Source organism: Chelonoidis abingdonii, chromosome 15, assembly GCF_003597395.2.
Source record: "Chelonoidis abingdonii isolate Lonesome George chromosome 15, CheloAbing_2.0, whole genome shotgun sequence".
NCBI classification, from domain to species: Eukaryota; Metazoa; Chordata; order Testudines; family Testudinidae; genus Chelonoidis; species Chelonoidis abingdonii.
The window spans coordinates 14,563,437-14,584,466 of NC_133783.1; the positions used below are offsets into that span (position 1 = coordinate 14,563,437).

The following is a 21,030-nucleotide window of genomic DNA, read 5'->3' on the forward strand; positions in this document are numbered from 1 at the left end:
CACTTTGGACTTTCAGTTACACTATTCTCTATCCCTTTTGAAAAACAGAGCAACTGAAGGAGGTAAGTCTCTGGTTCCCTGAAGATTATACTTGTCACAGGGTACTGAGCAATGAGTTTCCCGGGCTTGTCAAACAAAAGAGGCAATCCTTCGGATAGAGTGACTGTATCTCATTAATGGGTTTTGTAAATCAGTTCTAGACACCTGAAGTAAATCCAGGATTAAATGAGTTCATGTTGAAGAGTGCTGGCATAACATGAAAGGTATGATCCACTCAGTAGACTGAACTCTACACCAACTCCTGCTTCTTTGTGAACTTCTTATCTTGGCCCAGGAAGAGGGAAATATTCTAAAGGTGATGAGTGCAGAAACCACCTTGGCTAATTTACCAGAGGAATGGATGGGAGTCTTCTTGCTACCTGGAGAGGGGAGAGGCCACTTTTAGTAACTTGTTGAAGTTTGTGCTTCCAGAGTCAGTACTGAGTCCAGCATGACCCAAAGACTGTGTGTTATCTTGACTTCAGCTGAGGATGAAGTACTGATATTTGCAAGTTCCTCAAAGCATTTTCCTCTTCCACATAGAATCACGTTGGTGTTTTCTGGGTTCAGGTGAGCCTATTGTTCTTCATGTACATTAGAGCAATCAAGTACTCAGATATTTAAATTACATAAATTATTAGAGAGAGAAGCTGAGTGAAATAATATCTTTTAGTGGACCAGCTTCTGCTGGTGAGAGGGACAAGCTTTTGAACTTTCACAGAGCTTTTCTTCAGGTCACCTTGTCTCTCTAATATCTGGGAACCAATACGGCTACTGGGCAGAATACATAAATAATTAATGTACTGGAAACTACAAACTGGTTTGTGGAAAGGAAGATTTGCCTATGATGATATTAGAAAAAAATTATATTTGCACCACAATGCCAGAATCTTCCACTAGGATGCGCAGTCTATTAATGCTTAAAAGACATTTAGAAACATTTAAATGGCCTTGATTACTTCTAACTTTGGGGAAATTATATTGATCTTTCTTCAGTGAGTAGATTTTCTAGAATTTATGGACAATCTCTTCTAACTTTGACTAGATTTTCTGCAATGTATTGTTCCAGTTATTTTCAGCGACCAGTCCTCTTACCCTGGTCATGAATATTAGAGTACCTCCACAAATCTCTGGATACATCACAACTCGGCCCATTAAACAGAAGTGTGTATTTTGCACCAGGCTGTTTCTTACTGATCACAATAATTTATGCATAATATTTTGGACACTAATATTGTCTTTAGAAGTGTAGTGAAAAATCCAAACTAATGACCATTTTGGACTTTTAATTAAATTATTCTCTGTCCCTTTTGAATAACTGAGCAAGTAATGTATTGGTCCCTGACCTCTAAAGTGCATCTGTCAGTGTGGTTTACATTACAAATTAATCACTTAAATATATTGAAAACAGAGAGTCTTTCTCATACGAAAATAAATTCAGAAAATGAATAGTGTCTCTGTGATGAGTTTCCCAGGGTGCAACCTGGGCTGTGGGACTGCTGAGCCCTCCAAACTCACCAACCTGGGCTGGACCTCACCTTGTGATGCTAATGTCAAGTTGCAAACCCTTGACAGGCTCTTTCCTTACACAGACATACAGAGGCATAGACACTCCCAGCTGTGTTACATGAATGATTTCCCAGTCACTCATGAACTATCAGTAGGGAAGCTGCAGCCAATTCTCCCCAGCCTCACATCCCAGAACTGTACTGTCTTGCACTGGTCAGAAGGTTGACCAGTGTAAGTTAGTTATTTAGTTCATCACTTCTTCACAGGAAAGTGGGCATGCACCAGCCCCTGTAACCTGAGCTGAGATTTCCTAAGCAGTTTACACAAACTCACTGATAAGGATACAACATTAAGTGATTATAAGGGGTAGACATAAAGGTCAAAGATTGTTTACTTTTTATTTTCTTAAGTTAACTTAGTTTCTAAATCTTAAACTTTTAGTCTGAGAAAGAGTTGAATCAAACAGCTTTTCTCACCCTGACAGATGGCACAAGCAGGTTTCAGTTCCCAATACACAGACTGGACTCCCTTTACAGCCTGGAACCAAACTTTCCTAGTTCAAAGCCTTTGTCTTCTATATGTGTTTCCAGATGTTGAGATGGCAGGGTTGGAGGGAAGATAGGCCAAGTGATGATGTCACTTCCCTTCTTTTATACTGTCTTCCAGCTTGCTGGAAAGATCCTTGCTGTGACTCGGGGATCAGGCAGTCTCCATTAGTCAAGCAGTCTCCATTCAATATGTGATCTCTCTGAGAAGTCTCTGGGATAGTGGATTATTTTCTTGATGGGTGTTGATGGGCCATTGACATTATCTGGCAGTTGATGGCTACTCCTTTGTTGTAACTGAAGGGCTGGTTGTGGGTGTTCTCAACCTCACAACATATTTCAGTAATACATATAGCAATACTTCATAACTTCACGTACAATGATAGTACATATAATCAAACAGGATATTAATGTTCAACAGATCAAGACTTTTGAAATTGTACTTCAAGGTATACTTTGTACAAAACATATCATAATATCATCACAGTGGTGAATATGGTGGTTCCAGGGTGCTAATTTGAGGTACAGAGGGTCACAGCATCCTAAGTCCAGTAACTTTTTAGTTCAGTTCCTACTCATGCTCAACAAACTCTAATATAATTTGGGTTAGTCAATTTGTGAGGGCTTTCCTGCAACACTGAGTCTTTGATATTTTTCAATGTATTTGACAGTCTGAAAGATGGTTTCCAAATGCTCATTGTCATTATGACCCAACATGGCTGCTAACTGTAATAGACTTAGCAGGCTCCATCAATATTTTATCAGCGATATCTTTTTGCACTCAGCTATGCCCCCAGAAGAACAATTCTCTTGTGCTATCCTCAAAGTCATCAAGCACCATAGCCCTCCACCCCCCTTTTTTTCATACCAAATGTTACACTCTAGAATAATTAAAACTTCGAAACTGAGAAGAATATAAAAAAATCAATCATGGAAATCCTGTAAAATTCTCTGCGCAAATCTAATCACCAAACAAATTATGTGATATCTTCACGTTAAGGAGAATTAGCAACTTTAGACTAGTCATTGACTTCATTCAACTATTTACAGAATGATTCCTTTGCCAAGAACTGAAATGTATTGCATCCCTTATAGAAAAGATTGACACATTGGCCGTTAAGCCACATCTTGCCACTATTACAACTTCCTCATCAAATTCCTCTTTTGATCTTTCCTTATCTATAATGAAGAGGACTATAAAACATAAATGTATTTTATCTGAAGAGACTGGAACATGGCTGGCGCAAATCACAGTTATAATGCTGGTGTACGTGGAACCTTAATTTCCTACTAGCTAGGAAATTACGTCATTTTCATCTTACTTAGTTGCAGTTAGATATTGCAGCATCCCTCTCCTTTAAGGACCCTAAGGATATTTCATGCCATATATTTGCAATTCTTTAATTACCACAGTGTTAATTAAAGTGACTTGGCTTATAATTTCTCATCGTTTTAATCAGCCTGTGTAAAATCATTCTACCGAGCAGTCTTTTTCTTTCTCCTGTCATCAGTGTTCTCCTTCTCCTCTATTCTTCAGATTAAGGAGGCTGACATCAAATACTCTGTCCACAGCAGGAAAAGAATTGTACTAACTGACTTATATATTTGTAACAGCATCATGTTGTCATTACTGCTTTCACTCTGTTTTCAACAAAATAACTTCAATAGATACGATTGAAACCCAACAAGTCATCACTCTGCAAAATTTTCTAACTGTGCAGGATTGAGGAAGGTGATGAAATTGCCCTGAAATATTGTAATTTTGTCTGTGGAGAGGTGATAACAGAAAACATCAACCTATCTCTCTGGACTGGGATGCACAGCCTTATATCTTCTGCCTTAAATTTCCTTACGGTGCATCATATATCTGTGCTGGATGACGACACACGTATTTTAACCTACCTCAAAAAATCTGCACTTACAGCTTTAGCTCTTTAGTCTTTCTCTTTGGAACTGGAACTGAAACCCACTGTATCTTGAAAGTAGAAATATGAGATTATTAATATGATCATAATGGGTCAAAGATGATTACTGCTGAGAATTCTAATTGGGATCAGGTTTATCCTGCCTCAGATCTCCAACAAGATATCATTTCATAGGCCCTGACACATTTTCCATATGCTGTCAGTCACCTTTTTGCTTATTAAAGGTTCTTATACTTAAACCAATTTTTCTCTTTCTTTATTCTTTCCTTTTCTTACCTTTCTTTTCCTGTCCACTTGTTGTCTTTCTGCTGCTATCTTTTTTTCCTGACCATTTGATTCCACCTTGGGACAGTTACTTCTAATAGTGAAAAAAACCACAAGATCATTGAACTGACATTTTATTTTCCCTTCATTGTATGTTCTTTATATTTTATGTTGTTTTTTAAATTATTTTTATGTATTTTGACATGTCTGAAATCTTTGTACATTTTTTACTCAGTTACATATAAATGATCATTTGTTTGTACAACTGTATTGTATTCTACTTTTTCCAAGAATAAATAAAGTTTTTTTGGCGGGGAAATTTAAATAATACGAACATTGGCAAAATAGTGCATTGTAATGCCACTCAGAAAACTCAGGTTCATGACTAACTATGAACATAAGAACTGGCAAACTTCACTTAACTAGCAGCTTTAAACCAGCAATGAGGTTTCAGAAGCAACCATCAGTCACTCTAGGCTGCAAGATTCCATGCTGTTATACGACAAAACACAAAGCTTGAGGGAAGAGGTACAGAAAAAAGGGAGAGGGAAAAATATCTGTACTCTCCCTTGTACAGATACTGATTAAAAACTGAGAAATTATGAATTAAACACCCTTAATTCACTCCTTACTGGTTATTTGAACAGCTGCAATATAAATGGTCTGAAAACTGACCTCTTTTCTGAGCAGAACCAGATATTCTGCAATACATAGTCCTAACAAATGGGCTGATCAAAAGCCCATTGAAGTCAATGGGAATCTCTCCACTGACCACAATGGTTTTTGGATTAGGCCCTAAGTGAATTGAGGATGACATGTCATTCTTTAGTTTGCTGACACTGGGACCAGAACTGCGCCAGCTACTGTGATATTTGAATATGTTTGTTGCTAGGTCAGTACCACAAAGGTTTTCCTGTCCTTTGGGGTCAGCAGTTTCTTGTCCAAGAACCACATTAGGAAATCCTGATATAAGAGTCCTAGAGGGGTAGTCTAGACTAGAACATGATTTAGCAGCATGTTTCTTAGGGAAAAAAATGTCCCTGAACAAAAGTGAGCATAAAACAAGTCCCCTTGGAATGCGAGGCACGCTGTTAGAAACACCACCATTTAAAGTCCCAGTTCAGCAAGCAACCAGAGTATGTGCTTAACTTTAATTACAGTGTGTTCCCATTGAAGTCAGTGGAGTTAATCATGTAATTAAAGTTTGGCATGTGCTTAAGTATCTTGCTAAACTTCGGGTTGTAGCTAGTTAGGTTCCTGACACTGAGGCTACGTCTTCACTACCCGCCGTATCGGCGGGTAGCAATCGATTTCTCGGGGATCGATATATCACGTCTCATCTAGACGCGATATATTGCTTCCCGAACGCGCTCCTGTCGACTCCAGAACTCCACCAATGCGAACAGCGGTAGCGGAGTCGACAGGGGGAGCCGCAGGCATCGATCCCACGCCGTGAGGACGGTAAGTAATTCAATCTAAGATACTTCAACTTCAGCTATGTTATTCACGTAGCTGAAGTTGCGTATCTTAAATCGATCCCCTCCCCTAGTGTAGACCAGCCCTGTGTGTTCAAAGCCTTTTTTTTTGTGGGGGGGGGGCGGGGGGGATATGTTTTATCTCAGCTCACAGTGGTATTTCCAAGTTGATTATTTTGACAGTGAATATTCGGTAATAATTAAAACATATATTTGAATCAGAATTTAAAAAATGAAATAACAGTGTTTCCCCACATTTGTTTTTCAACCTATTGTGGTTTGTAAAGCCTGAGGCCTTGATCCAACAAATCATTTAAGCACATATTTAATTTTAAGTGCCTGAATAGAGTCTTGATTCTGCTTTCATTCAAATCAGTGGAAAGACTCCAATTAGCTTTAATGATGGAAGATCAAGCCTTAGGTTCTTTGAAGTCAGCCTGGATTAATCATGTACTGAAAGTTATGCATGTGCTGAAGCGTATTGCTGGATCGGGGCGTAATTACTCTGCGGCAAAAAAAATGTTATAGTGTGCAATGGTAACACATTTTTAACTTAAATAGCTTGGGTGTTTTAAAAGCTATTGACAGCAGATTACTAAGAGCCACTTAGAAAGTAATCAGCCTGAAAGCTATAGCTCACTCCCAACAAAAAACAAAATTATTTCCTAGTTCTATTATTATAGTGACTATTACATTTCACAAGCATCACCACTAGTAAGAATAATTATATTATCCATGTATATAATTATATTTAGAATTATATAAAACTATAAAATTATATAGATTTTAACATACTTTCAAGTATCTGAGATAAGTTATTTTTCCCTATCCTAAACATAGAGAAATACTGAGGAATCTCAAATATTAACATGTCATTATTGTTGGTAAATGTTGACATATAGGGCCTGATTTTCACAAGTTCAGCACCTGCAGTTGCGGCCAGGTTTCCAAAAGAGTTCAGCCCCCATTTAGGCACTAAAGTAAGGGCCAGATTTTGAGAAGTGCTCAGCACCTAGCAGCTCCCATTGCAACTTTCAGTGTGTTAAGCTTTTTTGAAAATCTGCTATTTCTGTTGGTGCTTAAATGGGAGCGGAGCTGTTTTCAGATGGTGCATGCTGATCACTTTGGAAAATCTAGCTTTTATTGGAGACCACAAGGGACATTAGGCTAGATTGCCCTGTTCATCGAGATCGATTTTCACTGCATAAGATCAAAGTGACTTACAAGTACCCTGAGATGACTAGTGGAGTATTCTCCCTGTGCAGGGAAACTTTCCATGGGCATAAAGCTGGTGGAAGAGACTCCTCTGTGACTTCTGCTAGCTGCCTCCAACACTCCTGGCATAATGGGCAAAAGGGGATGTTTCAGCAGTGGGGCCTGGACAGAATGGGGAGGGTAAGGGGTTTGACCGAGCACGGCTCTGCTATGCCAGCTCCTTCACTGGTGAAAGTTAGGATGTGCAGGTACAGTCCTAACAGAATGCAGAATCAAGCCCTTTATATGTCAACATCCAATGATCTAGGGCATGACTCAAGGCCCCCTGAAGACCATGGGAAGACTCCAGTTGGGTTTCAATGTGTTCTGGATCAGGCCCTTAGTGAATTTAAATTTTTTAAATATCAGAATGATGACGAGGTTACAGACAGCCTATCAGCCTATCTAATCACACTGCAGTTTTAGATGGTCAATGTATTGCCTCATGAAAAATAGGCTTTATTGTAGCATGTGACCCTGGCTGCAATGGGACCACCTTTGCTAGAATATGATATACTGTCAATAAAACAAACACCAATGTTAGACATATGGCAGAAAATGTTTGTTAAGAAGAGTCAAATATTAAGTACACTATTAGCCTCACTATTTTGATCCATTTTTTCTCCCTGTTCTTCTTTCCCTTTTCTATCTGGAGATGGCCAATGAGGTGAGGCTGAGCCTCAGAACTATGGTGAGATTTTATAAAAAACAAAAACAAAACCACATACCAATATTTGATTTATTGTTGAAAGTCCCTGCACAGTTTAGCCCTTGCTAACTTTCTCATCTTCACCTCCTGAAAGCTCCCTTGATCCTAACCTTCCTATTGCTGCAAATGCCTATAGCTATTGTATACATAATGTTCACATAGTAGCTATTTTCTCAACATGCAACTCCCTCTCTCCCAAATAGTCCATTTCCAAAGACATTGGCATGCTCATAAAACACTACGCATTTGATGCTGCATTTTTCTGTTGTTTGTGCTGGAAAATGCTTCCATGCACCTTTCTTTTCTGCTGTTTATTTTAACCTCTTGTAGCCTGCGGACATATGTCATGTGCCCAATCATTTTTTTTATTAGGTTTGGTAACGACTCAGAAGCCTGGATGCCTCAGCATGAGGCTTAATGGCCCTCTATAGCAGTAACAAATGAGTGCTATGAGGTTTTCTTCCTTCCATCTTTTTGGGTTTGACTCTACCGTTAGCAATAAAGACCATCAAATATGCTACAGTTACTGCAGTTAGATTGCAAATGGCAATAGAGTATTAGCATGTCCACCAGCAATCACCTAGTTTGTGATGTACTTCCCACATGTACTGTATGTTCTGCATGTTTATTAACACAGCACCATATAATATGGATGTATGTTGATATAGAGACAAATATAAAAAATGGAGCTGGATCTTCAGTGGTTTCAACTGGCAGAACTTCAATGGCTTATTGGCGTTGCATTGATTTATACCAGTTGAAGATCTGGGGTTTGTTACTTACAGTCTATGGGACTAATCCTACAAACACTGTGTGAATAATCTTCAGGCCCAGGCCCTCATGACATAGGGCTAGATGGCAGCAGACAAGGTGGGAAGGGGAAGGGAGGGACGAAATTACTTACTTTTGCAGCATAGACATTATTTCAATTCCACCTTATTGGTAATTTTTTTTAGGGTCTTTTTACACTTCATTTCTCTTTAGAAATTATTTGTGTTAATTGAGTGCAGAAGTGTGAGTCAACAGTGGAAATGTAGTTGAAAGAAGACTATTGCACTATCTCCTGTCAACATCCTTTTGCTCATTATTTTTTCCTATTTTCTTTCAGTTAGGAGTGAAGAATAATATCAATTTTTCTTTTATGTGAAGTAAGGTGTACTGTTTCTGCTATTTAATTAAGCAAACCAATTTCTAATGAATCAGGTCATCTCTACCGAATAGCTTCAGATGAAGTTTCTGTGTTCTGTGGAGATGTTGACATATTTGTTGAAAATAATTTTACATTGCCAATTCATCTAATTTCTTTTTCCTTTCAATTGGATACGAGTCCAGTTGACCTCAAACAATGTCAGTATTACTGAGGTCTTCTTGTTTAGTTAATTACTATTTTAAAATACATAGTATTGTTTCCGCTTATATGAACAGAAGATTGTTGAAGACTGGTACCAGCAATTGGGAGTGGGTGGTCTGGCTGGCTGATCACCTCTGTGTTCAGGAACCAGAGGCCAACAGGCAGGTCTGAATCAGGAGCTAGGTGTCAGAGCCAAAAGTTGAAGCCAGGATCAGACAGAAAACAGGAGCTGAGGGTCAGTGTTGAGTCAGCAGCCAAATAGCTGTACTCTAGGGTCAGAGCCAGAGCAGTCAGAAACAGGGCAACAGGATTCAGGGACTGGAATAAGGCCGAGGACAGGGTCCAAGTTAGAAACCTGAGATGAAACCATGAATAAGGTAGCAAACACAGCAAGGTCTGAAGTAGCCTCAAGCCAGGATCCACCTTGTGGCACAGACAACTTCTTGTGTCTTTGTAACCTGAATAGTGCACCTGGCCCAATCAGGAGCTCTGGAGCTCCTCCAGTCAGGTCCCTATGGGTGTTACCTTTAGTGGAATGTAAGGTCCTAGGGCTCCCAATGCTCCAGTCATTGGTAGAGACACTGGGGGGGTGAGGGGCTTCATCAGTGGTCGGGGGGGAGAGGGACAGGTTCAGGACCTGCGGATCCTCAAAACAAGTTTGATTGCAGAACTTGGTCTATTTATAAAGGCAGACTGAGGTGCGTCTCTAGTCATATTCAATAAGATACAATAGTATTCAAATCAGCATCCAGCAGAATACATGCAAAACCCAGTCAGCAAATTTTATGTAACATTAAGTGCTATTTGACTAGGTCACTTGCCTGTGGTAAATTAAGACAGCAAACACATCACTATGTCAGTTTCCACATCTGTCTGCATATCACATATTTCTGACTAATGAAACCCTAGAATAATGAGTGGAAACTAATTTATATTAAAATTATTATTTGTATTAGCCTCATATAACATAACACATCAGGGTTCTCCCCCCCCCCAAAATATACCAAATTAAATATATCATTCCTGTTTCTTTCCTTGAGCAGGCCAATTATTAGTTACTTTTTACCTCTCTCGGAGCCTGATGGAATGAAATAGAATTATGGCTTTGCAAATGCATTACATGAAGCCAAAAGTAATAGTGAATGTAGTGAATTCAGGATTTCAAAATGACTCTCCTATTTGTCATACTTTATACACATGAATGGGTTGTGCTCCGTTCATTTCTCAGCAACCACAGGCTTGAAAAGTTCATGTCTGATAAAAAGAATACTTGGAATTTTGTAGTTGGTTGGGGATATTGATTTCGATGTGGGATAATTGATGCTGAGCCAGTAGTCTAGCCTATGGATACTAAAGCATGCAAATCTGCCTCTTAAGTTTTTTGTATTTTTTAAACAGGCTGTCCAGCAGAGCTTGAAAGTTTCTCAGAGTTCATTTTTCCACTTATCTGGATATTTATGTGGGTCCCATCACTTTGAGTGTGTCTCAGCCATTAATACCTTTATTTTCAGCATGACCTTGTGATCTAAGGGATATTATCATCCCTGCTTTACAGCTAAGGAACAGAGAGATTGGCATATGATTTGGTCAAGGTCCCATAGGAAATGTGTGACGGAAATGGGGGTTTAACACAGAAGTCATGAGTCTGAGTTCACTGCCATGACCACAGAATCATCCTTGTTTGTTTTTTTCTTATTTCTTTTACACAATGCAAGTTTCATATTTTTATTGTATTCATTTTGGTCAAAACTCTAGTGTCATTTTTCCCTACATTTCATATCTATATACATACACAGAGAGAGACAGAGAGAGAGAGAAATTGGTCCATGAATGATTATTGAGAGCCTATCTACACTTGAAATGCTACAGTAGCACAGCTGCAGTTCTCCCATCAGCAGAGGTAATCCACCTTCCTGGGAAGCAGTAGCTAGGTCAACAGACAAATTCTTCCATTGATGTAGTGCTGTCTACACCAGGGGTTAAATGGACTTAACTACATCACTCAGGGGGTATGAATTTTTCACACCCCTGAGTGATGTAACTGTGTCAACCTAACTTTTTAGTGTAGACCAGGCATAAGAAAATTTTACCGTAAACAGATAGTAAGCAGTTTTTATGCATACATCAGGCATATTAAGAACTGTATTAACATCACTTTAAAACTTGAGGCAGAGATGTCTGCATGTGGCCTAGAGATGTCAATACATTCATCATAGTCCCTCACGGTATGTGCATGTTGTTTTTCTAAATTTGTATTGTTTGATACTCAGGGACTTTCCTCTCCACCCTTCAGTCCATTGTGGTTCTGTTAGCATACGTTTAGTGTAGGCATTCTTTATCATAGCATTAGTTATGCAATCCATCACCTGACCTTCACCTTTCTTGGGTTCATCTGCTTTTGACTTGTCCAAAACAGCTTCACCAATCGGTAGTAACTTTCCCTGGTCAAGGAGATTCCACTGAACTCAGTGATAAGATCTGAGGAGAATGGGTAGAATAAAGAAGAGGTGTTAGTTTCCTTAGAGAAGAGATTTTCACCTAAAAGCCCTCCCTCAAGGAATTTCCGGCCTTCAACCACGCTGCTAAGAACTAAGACATTTTATTAGCTGTGTTCAGGTGGTCTTGGATAACCTTCTAGACATCCTTCACCCAACACCTCTTCTCTGAAAGTCAATGAGGCATTGCTAATGACTGCTAACATCAATTAGCAAAAAGTAGCCAGGGTAATTCCCATGTTTTTCCAAACTCTCTCTAAATACTCATTAAAAAAAAAACTGAAAAAACAAAACAAAAAAACTGATTATCTCTGAACACCTACATAGAGTATTGATTACTTCTTAGAACTTGCATATTACATGGTGATTAATGATCACAATCTCTCTCAAAAATAAAAATGATACTCAAGTTATCCAGGATAGAGAGTCTTAGTTAATTGTAATTGTTCTCATAGAGGGTTAGTTGTTTCAAGGAATTTCCAGAGGGCAGCCTTCAGTTCTCGGGAAGGAGGGCGCATAGCTGTGTACTTTCTCAGTCAGGGTACCAATAGCCACAGTCACAGGACCTATTTTTCATGATCAAGTTCTTACAATATTTCAGAATCCTCCCTTTCCCTTTCCCTCTTCTAGCTCAATTTACTGAGGGAAAGAATGAAATTCAAATTAGTATTTAGTTAGGGTTGGTCTAGATGACCTCCTGAGTCTCTTCCAACCCTAGTCTTCTATGAATCTATGAATGAGATAATTTGCTTACCCAGCAGAAATGTGTGGTTAGTTGTTTTTCTCAATTAGGAAGAAGACAGGCACTTATATTCCTCCTCCATATACATATGTGTTTTGCTCCATTTTAGTGATCATTCTCTTCAGATAACCTGCAAGGATTGTAATAAAGATAGTAATAAAAATAATGAAAGAGAACGTATTGAGAGAGTAAAAGAAAATAGTATTATATGGTTGACATTGACTTTAATGGCATCTAATAAAAAAGTGTGAGAGCACACACATTTTATTTGATAGTGTGTGTATGGATACAGTTATACATAAACAATACATATATAGCTATGGAATACATACGTTGATAGAAATATACATCAGTATAGATATTACATAAATGTATACAATATGAATGAATATACCATATACATATTAACTGCAAAAATCTGCAGTAATGTCACTATCCCAGACTCCAAACAGTCAAGTCTGGAGCGGTTTATTCACCTTTGGGAGCAAAATGAGTGGAGATAGTCAGAAATATGTGGGAAGAACAGAAACAAAGCTTCCAGACTAGTAACCAAACTTCAAGTCCCAGTGTGAAACACAGCTCTGTGTTCAAAATCTCCAGGCAAACTGCTTCTCTGTCCTTTGCACTTCCCAGCACAACTGCTGACTCCTATGCCTCTTTATCCTGCCTCAAACCTATTAAAAGTCCCTTTGTAATAATATCATTACAGCCAGCCACAGGCAGGAGGTGAGTTGCTTACCCTGTCCATTCAGGCACTGTGTCTCCTGCAATGAGCCATACCATTAATTCTTCTACACAGCCTCAGTTCAGATAATTAGTTCAATAAAGTTATTGAGCAGCAGTTATTAACTGTTATTAATTATCTTCCTTACTACAATAGTGCCTGGAAGCCAAACAGGTTGTGTCACCATTTTGTGAGGTGCTGTACAAATATAGAGTTAAATAGGCCCAAAGACTCTTTTTGACTTTTGCTACACTACTTTAGAACTGCACGATTAAAAGCACAAAACATCAAGAGATACAAAAGTTAAGGATCCAATGGCAGTGTTAACTCACCATATGGCTTCTATGTTTTATGGTAAACATGAAAAGATAGAAAGTGTGATACATAAAGCCTCATATTTGGCAAGAATTACAGAAAGGGAAAATGGCCAGATTAAAGCACCTGGAATCTTAACTTTTGCATTCCCTGGCTTTCACGGTTTGAATTATAAGATTGCTATTTCATTAACTCATTGTTCTCTATTTAATTTCCTAGGCAATCCTTAAAGAAAAAAGGAACAGCAATTAGTCCTGATTAAGTTTATAGTTTACAAGTTCTGTTGATTTCATTAGTGGAGCCTGTCATATCCTTAAACCTCATTGGGGCTGCAGTTTTGGGGATCTCTGTTTCTCCATGAAAGCAGCACTGTCTTGCTGGGGCTTTTAACAGGGCTGTGATTCGGAGGAACTTTGGATTCCACAGGAGTTGGACTGCTGTGCTTGGAAACTGATGAGTTGTATAGAATTAGGGATGCTTTGCTGGAAGACTTAAGAGCTCTGTAGGAGCTGGCTGGAGTCATGGGCAGTTTAAAAAGCACACTTCTCTATAGTCCCAGGTTAGCAAAGCACTTAAGCACATGCTTAAATCCATCCCTATTCAGTAAAGCATGTAGGTACTTGCTTAACATTGATTTTAATGGGACATAGATGTGTCTAAGTGCATCGCTGAATAGGGATTGTTTGAAGAATCTGGCCCCAGCTGCACATATGTGCCCAGTCTGTCTGTCCTCCAGTATGTAACTTAGTTATAACTTACAGAAATTGTCTATTGTGCCAGCTCAGGCTCATGGCCTTAAATGCTCATAATTTTTATCCTAAAGTTTTTTAAAAAAAAAAAGGCAAATCACCCATCCTTCCTGATAACTTTTCACGTGCCAGTTTTGAAGCTTGATTATTCAGCAGTTTTTCAGTTATTTCTCTGCAGGGAAAGAGAAGGTGAGCAGAACTTTAAAAAAAAACAAACAAAAAAGGGGTCATTTCTCACCCACAGAACCAGTTTTCATTAAACTTTTCATACAGAACATTTTTACTTTAGAATGGAGACATAGGGTGAAATTCTGGTTCAGTGAAGCCAATGGCAAAACTCCCATTGATTTCAAGAAGTCTAGGATTTCACACTTAACAGATTTTTTGAGAGTTTTGAGCGAATGAAATGACAGAAAAGTAGGGTTTTCATTTATACTTATACTATGATCTGGGCACCTATATAAAAATGACATTGTGTCTGATCCTCCCTTTTTGAAATCAATGTGAACATCTACAAAATTAAAAACAAATGAGTGGCAAAATGCAAGGACTCATCTATCCACACTTTCAGAAAAGAGCCTGCAAAAGATGTTATACACTAAGTCAAAAAGGTAACCAATGTCGTACTCTTAGACCGGCTGGAGATATGATTTCCAGACTAGATTATCTCAATAGTTCCTTGGCCTTAAAATGTCTGAATTAAGTCTCCTTTACTGAGAATGCCCTGTCTGTAGCCTTTTGATGTTTGTATCTTAAAAGAGTTAAGCTAAATATATCACAAGGAATAATTAATGTGCTGAAGTTCACCTCTTTTTCTGTTTGTGACAAGGTCATAGAAGATTTGAATTCATTCCTAATTCTAAATTAGTCACAATTTTGTTTTTGCTCTTCAAATAGCTCATAAACTGTTTGTTGCAAGTATTAGAATTAGGACTGTCAAGTGATTAAAATAATTAGTTGAGATTAATCACGATTTAAAAAATTAATTGTGATTAATCTCACTGTTAATAGAATACCATTTTAAATATTTTTGAATGTTTTCTACATTTTCAAATATATTGATTTCAGTTACAACACAGAATACAAAGTGTACAGTGCTCACTTTATATTTATTTTTATTACAGATATTTGCACTGTAAAAAACAAAAGAAATAGTATTTTTCAATTCACCTAATACAAATACTGTAGCACAATCTCTTTATCATGAAAGCTGAATTTACAAATGTAAACTTATGTACAAAAAATAACTGCACTCAAAAATAGAACATTGTCAAACTTTAGAGCCCTCAAGTCCACTCAATCCTACTTCTCGTTCAGCCAATCACTCAGACAAACAAGTTTGTTTACATTTGTGAAAGATAATGCTCCCTGCTTCTTGTTCACGTCACCTGAAAGTGAGAACAGGTGTTCACCTGGCACTGTTGCAGCTGGTATTGCAAGGTATTTACGTACCAGACGCACTTAAGATTCATATGCCCCTCATGCTTCATCCACCATTCCAGAGGACGTGAGCCCATGCTGATGAAAAGGCTTTGCTCAACAACAGTCCATAGCAGTGCAGGCTGACACATGTTCATTTTCATAATCCGAGTCAGGTGCTACCAACAGAAGGCTGATTTTCTTTTTTAGTGGTTTGGGTTCTGTAATTTCTGCATCGGAGTATTGCTCTTTTAAGACTTCTGAAAGCATACTTCACACTTCATCCTTCTTAGATTTTGGAAGGCACTTCAGATTCTTAAACCTTGGGTCAAGTGCAGTAGCTATCTTTAGAAATCTCACATTGGTAACTTCTTTGTGTTTTGTCAAAACTGCAGTGAAAGTGTTCTTAAAATGAACAACATGTGCTGAGTTATCATCTGAGACTATTATGACATGAAATATATGGCAGAATGCAGGTAAAACAGAGCTGGAGACATACAATTCTCCCGGAAGTAGTTCAGTCACAAATTTAATTAACTTTTTTTTTTTTAATGAGCATGATCAGTATGGAACCATGTCCTCTGGAATAGTGGACAAAGCATGAAGGGGCATACAAATGTTTAGCATATCTGGCATGTAAATACCTTGGAATGCCGGCTACAAAAGTCCCATGCGAATGCCTTGTTCTGACTTTCTGGTGACATTGGAAATAAGAAATGGGCAACATTAGTTCCCGTAAATGTAAACAAACTTGTTTGTCTTAGCGATTGTCTGAACAAGTAGTAGGACTGAGTGGATTTGTAGGCTCTAAAGTTTTACATTGTTTTGTTTTTGAATGCAGTTATGTAACAAAGAAAATCTACATTTGTAAGTTGCATTTTCACAATAGAGATTGCACTGCAGTACTTGTATGAGGTAAACTGAAAAATACTATTTTTGTTTATCATTACAGTGCAAATATTTGTGATAAAAATAATATAAAGTGAGCAGTGTATACTCTGTATTCTGTGTTGTAATTGAAATGAATATATTTGAAAATGTAGAAAAAACATCCAAAATATATAATACATTTCAATTGGCATTCTATTGTTTAACAGTGCAACTAATATTTTGATTAATCATTATTAATTTTTTTAATCGCAATTAATTTTTTTGCTAATTGCATGAGGTAACTGCGATTAATTGACAGCCATAATTAGAACTTTACCATTTTCACCCCACTGGTTAGTTATCCTGGTCACATTATTTCTGTTCCTGACTCAGGTAAGAAAACGGCACAGAATGAATTATAAATATTACAATAAAAACACCACTAATCAATGTTGCTGTATGTTTTGCTTAACGTTAATTTTACAGGAATAAGATCACTAGCAGAATCAAGAGAACACAGATCATGAACACAGAAAAATTAAAATGGATTCATCTTTGAATCTGAACACATATTTGTGGAAAAAATTCCAGCATTCTTTCCACTCTAATTTTGCAGCTGATTAGAGCAACAACAGTGCTCTCTAATAACCAAGCTCTCTAGTCTTTAGACCGAAATCAGCAGCCCCTTACAAGTACACCCTCAAGTGAATAGGAGTCCAGGGCAGCTCATGAAAAACGGGTGTAATAAGCTCTCTGTATTTACCATAGCTAGGCAGGTAGCTCATCATATGCTGAATTAGATAAAGCTTGCACGTGACCTTCACTGGTAGACCCAGGTAGAATGTTTAGGTTCTAATGAAAACAACAGAGCCACCTTAAGTACAACATTTGCTCCCTAATGGCTGCTACAATATAAACAGCCACTCCAATGATTGTATCTCCCCCTCCACCACCCAGTCCATTTTATCAAGGTTTTTCTGAACTGACAAACAAGTAGTGCATTACAATGCTTCCTTTGAGACTTTGTATTACAAATTCTTTGGGCATCCAGCTACTATGTGAGAGGGAACACATAATAGGTTAGAGCTAATGTGTTGTCTACCTTCATGAATGAAAAGAATGATAATTCAAATGTGAAAGTCTTTAAAAGGGCTTCTATGCTACTGAAAGTGCAGTAGACCTCTTATTAAATGTAAGTAGGGTAAATTCTATTTTTGTCTTTAAAGTTCCTTTTCTAATTTTCTATTGATTTATCTTCATTTGGGAATGGATGACATATATAAATGATTTGCCAGAAAAAAAAATCTTGAATACTCTGGTGATGATTTTGTGTTGTGTCAGGCTTCATTGTCACTTTTCTAGGAGTAGCTATGAGAGTTTGGCATGCCAGAAGTGTGGTCATGATCAAAAATTAGTGGAAGTCATTAGGAGACCTTCCATTGATGTCAAAGGGCTTTGGATCAGTTCCATGCCTTTAGCCTTTGACTAGGCAAAACTCCCAATAGATTCAATGAGAGTTTAACTTGAGCTAGGCCTGCAGGTTTGTGGCCAGCAATGTGTTCTGATCTTTGGGGGACCAGCAAGTCAGTTATTAAATGGTAGTGAAAAGTAGAGACTGACCCAAGTCACAAAGTTAGTGTTTGACAATTTATGGAATCCAGGGTTTTGATTTGGGCTTATCTCTAATTAAAAGCTGGAGATACGGACAGTTGGCAGTTGATGACTGAAGAACTATAGTGTAATTGGATCAAATTCTCTAGTCCAGCTGAACTTTGCTTGGCACAGGACCACAGGAAAAATGTGGCCTAGAGCCAGTTTTACATTCCTCCATTCTCGGTGCCACTGAGGACTGGGTTATTCTCTGGCATAAGACAGAGAAGCTGCGAGGCTATTCTGCTTAGCACCCAGCCACCCAAAGCCCTGTGAGACTGTTTCACCAGCCAGGGAATCATCTGGATGAAGATCACATACGTTTTTTCCCCAGGACATTTTCACTATGGGAGCTCAATACCGCTTTAGAGGTCTAGAATACAAGAGGGATCTTCTATCATCCAGAGCTTGTGGGCCTACAGATGCTTTGTTTCTGGGCCACTATTTCAATGAGATCAAATAATCAAATTCTGTACTTTGAAAATATTACATACTTTAGGTCAGCTTTCTGAAATACCATTTACATTACATATACATTGTCCTCTATAAAAACACCACCCCGGTGCTTGCTTTTGCCATGCAGTTTGTTGTTTTCCATTCTACATATGGGAAATACAGTAGTGATGCAGTAAGCAGCCCATTTTAGTCCCTCACTGGTTTGTGTTGTAAAGACTAGCTCTCCCCTTGTGTTTTTATCCTGTCAGCTACAATCTGCTGTGATGCTTGAGCTGACAGTGCCTCAAGGGAACTTAGGGCAAGACAATCCCAGTGGAAGCCTTAACTCTGGAACTAAGTCCTTCCTTTGTTCTGATACAGGCCATATTTGTCAACCTTCAGGTCATATTGGGTCTGTTATGTATTTTGTTCAGGACTAAAATTGAGGGAAATAAAAGATGTGAGCGTGTGCTTCCAAGCTTCTCCCACAAAATAACCTCCACCTGAGTCAACAAAATGAATGAGATGCTGCTCCAAGTAGATCACATGAACCTCCTGAGCATGGCTCACCATTGATGGGGCTTGAATATGCCCAGTAAGCTTCGTGGGCTGGGCTCCTTCCTGACTGGTGAAAAAGTATGAGATTGTATCTCCCCACTGCTTCCCCAAATGAGCCATTACTCAGTATGTTGTACAGTTTTGTGATCCTCCTCTCTCTGATATGAGAAATGAAATATTTAACAATGTTGATATTTAGGTTGTCATCAATGAGCATCTGAGTTCATCTGAATAGGGCAGTTCACACCTCCCAGCCAGCACTATTGTTCTAGGCTCTCTGACATCTCTGCATCAATTACACTCAGTTCACATTTGGGAGGTGGGATTTCTTTATAACCATAACAGCTAGAAGCTCATTCTTTGCTCCAGAATAAAAACTGAGGTTCTGGCAGACAAGATTGTACCTCAAGGAAGGTGCTGGTGTGACATTCCATTGTGTATGGGTGGAACCAGAGCCCTGGTTTTGCCTCAAAGTGGGAGTGCTTTAAGGGGTTAAGTTGTGGATTGTCACTGAGTTGACTTTTTTTTTTTTTTTGATATGTGTTTTTAAGATTGAGCTGTTATGGGTACCTAGAGCTTTTGCCTAAGCAAATCAAATTAAGTGAATGAATAAACAATGGTTCCCACCACGTAGTGAGGGGAGAGAGACAGATTTTTGTTTCGACTGATTCCATTGTTTTTACCTCAGCAGGATAAAGAAGTAAATCTGGAACAGGTCCACAGACGTATGAACAGTTTAATTGATGAAGACATAGCCCACAAGCAAATCTCTCCAGCGTCCATTGAAATCTCAGCCTTGGAGATTGGTGGCATGCAGCCAAGTCAGACCCTGGAGCCTGTACGTGAATACCAGAACACACAACTTTCTGTCACCACCTTTTTACCAGAACAGACAAGTCATGGTGCCAGCAGGACACTCACAACTGCCTCTGGTAGTAACCTGCCATTGCCCCTTAGCAGCTCAGCCACCATGCCCTCTATACAGTGTAAACACAGATCGCCAAATGGAGGACTGTTTCGTCAGAGCCCTGTGAAAACACCTATCCCGATGTCATTTCAATCTGTGCCAGGGGGAGTCATTCCAGAAGCCATGGAACCTTCCCATGGAACATCCATATAATGAAAATAAACAAACAAACAAAAAAAAACAACCAGCAGAGCTTTTTAATACAATCTGAAACAAAAACTTTTACATTTCTCATGTACATATCTGTAAATAATGAAAGAATGAAGTGGGGTAAAAGTGTATTTTGAATATTCCCAATTTTCGAAGTCAGTACAAAACAAAAACAAAAAGCAAAAACAAAAAAATGTATGAATGACTTTGTAAATTTTGTTCTATATGAATAAAAAGGCAAACTACTTGTGATCGTTCTCAAGTGCCAAAGAAGACCTGTTACTGGGACTGAGGGCAGTTAAACAAAAAATCATGGATTTCAACCCTTATTCCTTATTTGTTCTATTTTTGTTTTGTTTTGTTTTAAAAGCAGCAAAGTTATCCATTTGTCGCTGTAAAAGTTTACTCTTCTCAGCACTCTCTTCTTCTCGGTACCCTATTTCATAGTCATGGTGGCAGTTCGCTTGAAGATCTAACAGCAGATATTAGCAAAGCAGTAATATATGTTTTAAATCTGAATTATAACTATAAAGAAGCAAACAATAAACAGAACAACTGAACTCTTTCCTTCTAACAGAGATTAAATTTCCACACAGTTTCTAAGTTGAAGCACAGGTTTACTGAATTGTGTTTTATGTGCATACTGTGCTGTGTGGCTTTTTTAATTTAACCTTATGTGTTTGTTATATATGTGTATATATATAATATATACATCTGAACTATGTGTATATTGTGTGTGTATATATATATATATAACAAAATATTTGATAAATAAGGTTATGGATAAGGCTATTAAGTAAAACGTGCAATCAGCTCTTTCTTGTTTCTTGTGTGCACAAATTAAAGTGGAATGGAACCAATGACTTAAAGGAATAAAACAAGGTA

General features: G+C 38.2%; 1 protein-coding gene across 5 annotated transcripts in view; it reads left to right on the plus strand.

The window, feature by feature from the left end:
- GRID1 (glutamate ionotropic receptor delta type subunit 1) overlaps positions 1-20,822 on the plus strand; it is an 890,324-nt gene extending 869,502 nt beyond the window's left edge. For 3 of the 5 annotated variants that reach the window (XM_075072547.1, XM_075072543.1, XM_075072544.1), the window contains 2 exons: positions 7,667-7,702; positions 19,720-20,822. In XM_075072547.1, the coding sequence (XP_074928648.1) occupies positions 7,667-7,702; positions 19,720-20,148 (465 nt within the window). In that variant the 3' untranslated portion in view covers positions 20,149-20,822. The remainder of the gene's footprint in view (positions 1-7,666; positions 7,703-19,719) is intronic. The other 2 variants (XM_075072545.1, XM_075072546.1) reach the window with 2 other exon arrangements.
- The last annotated feature ends 208 nt before the right edge of the window (positions 20,823-21,030 follow it).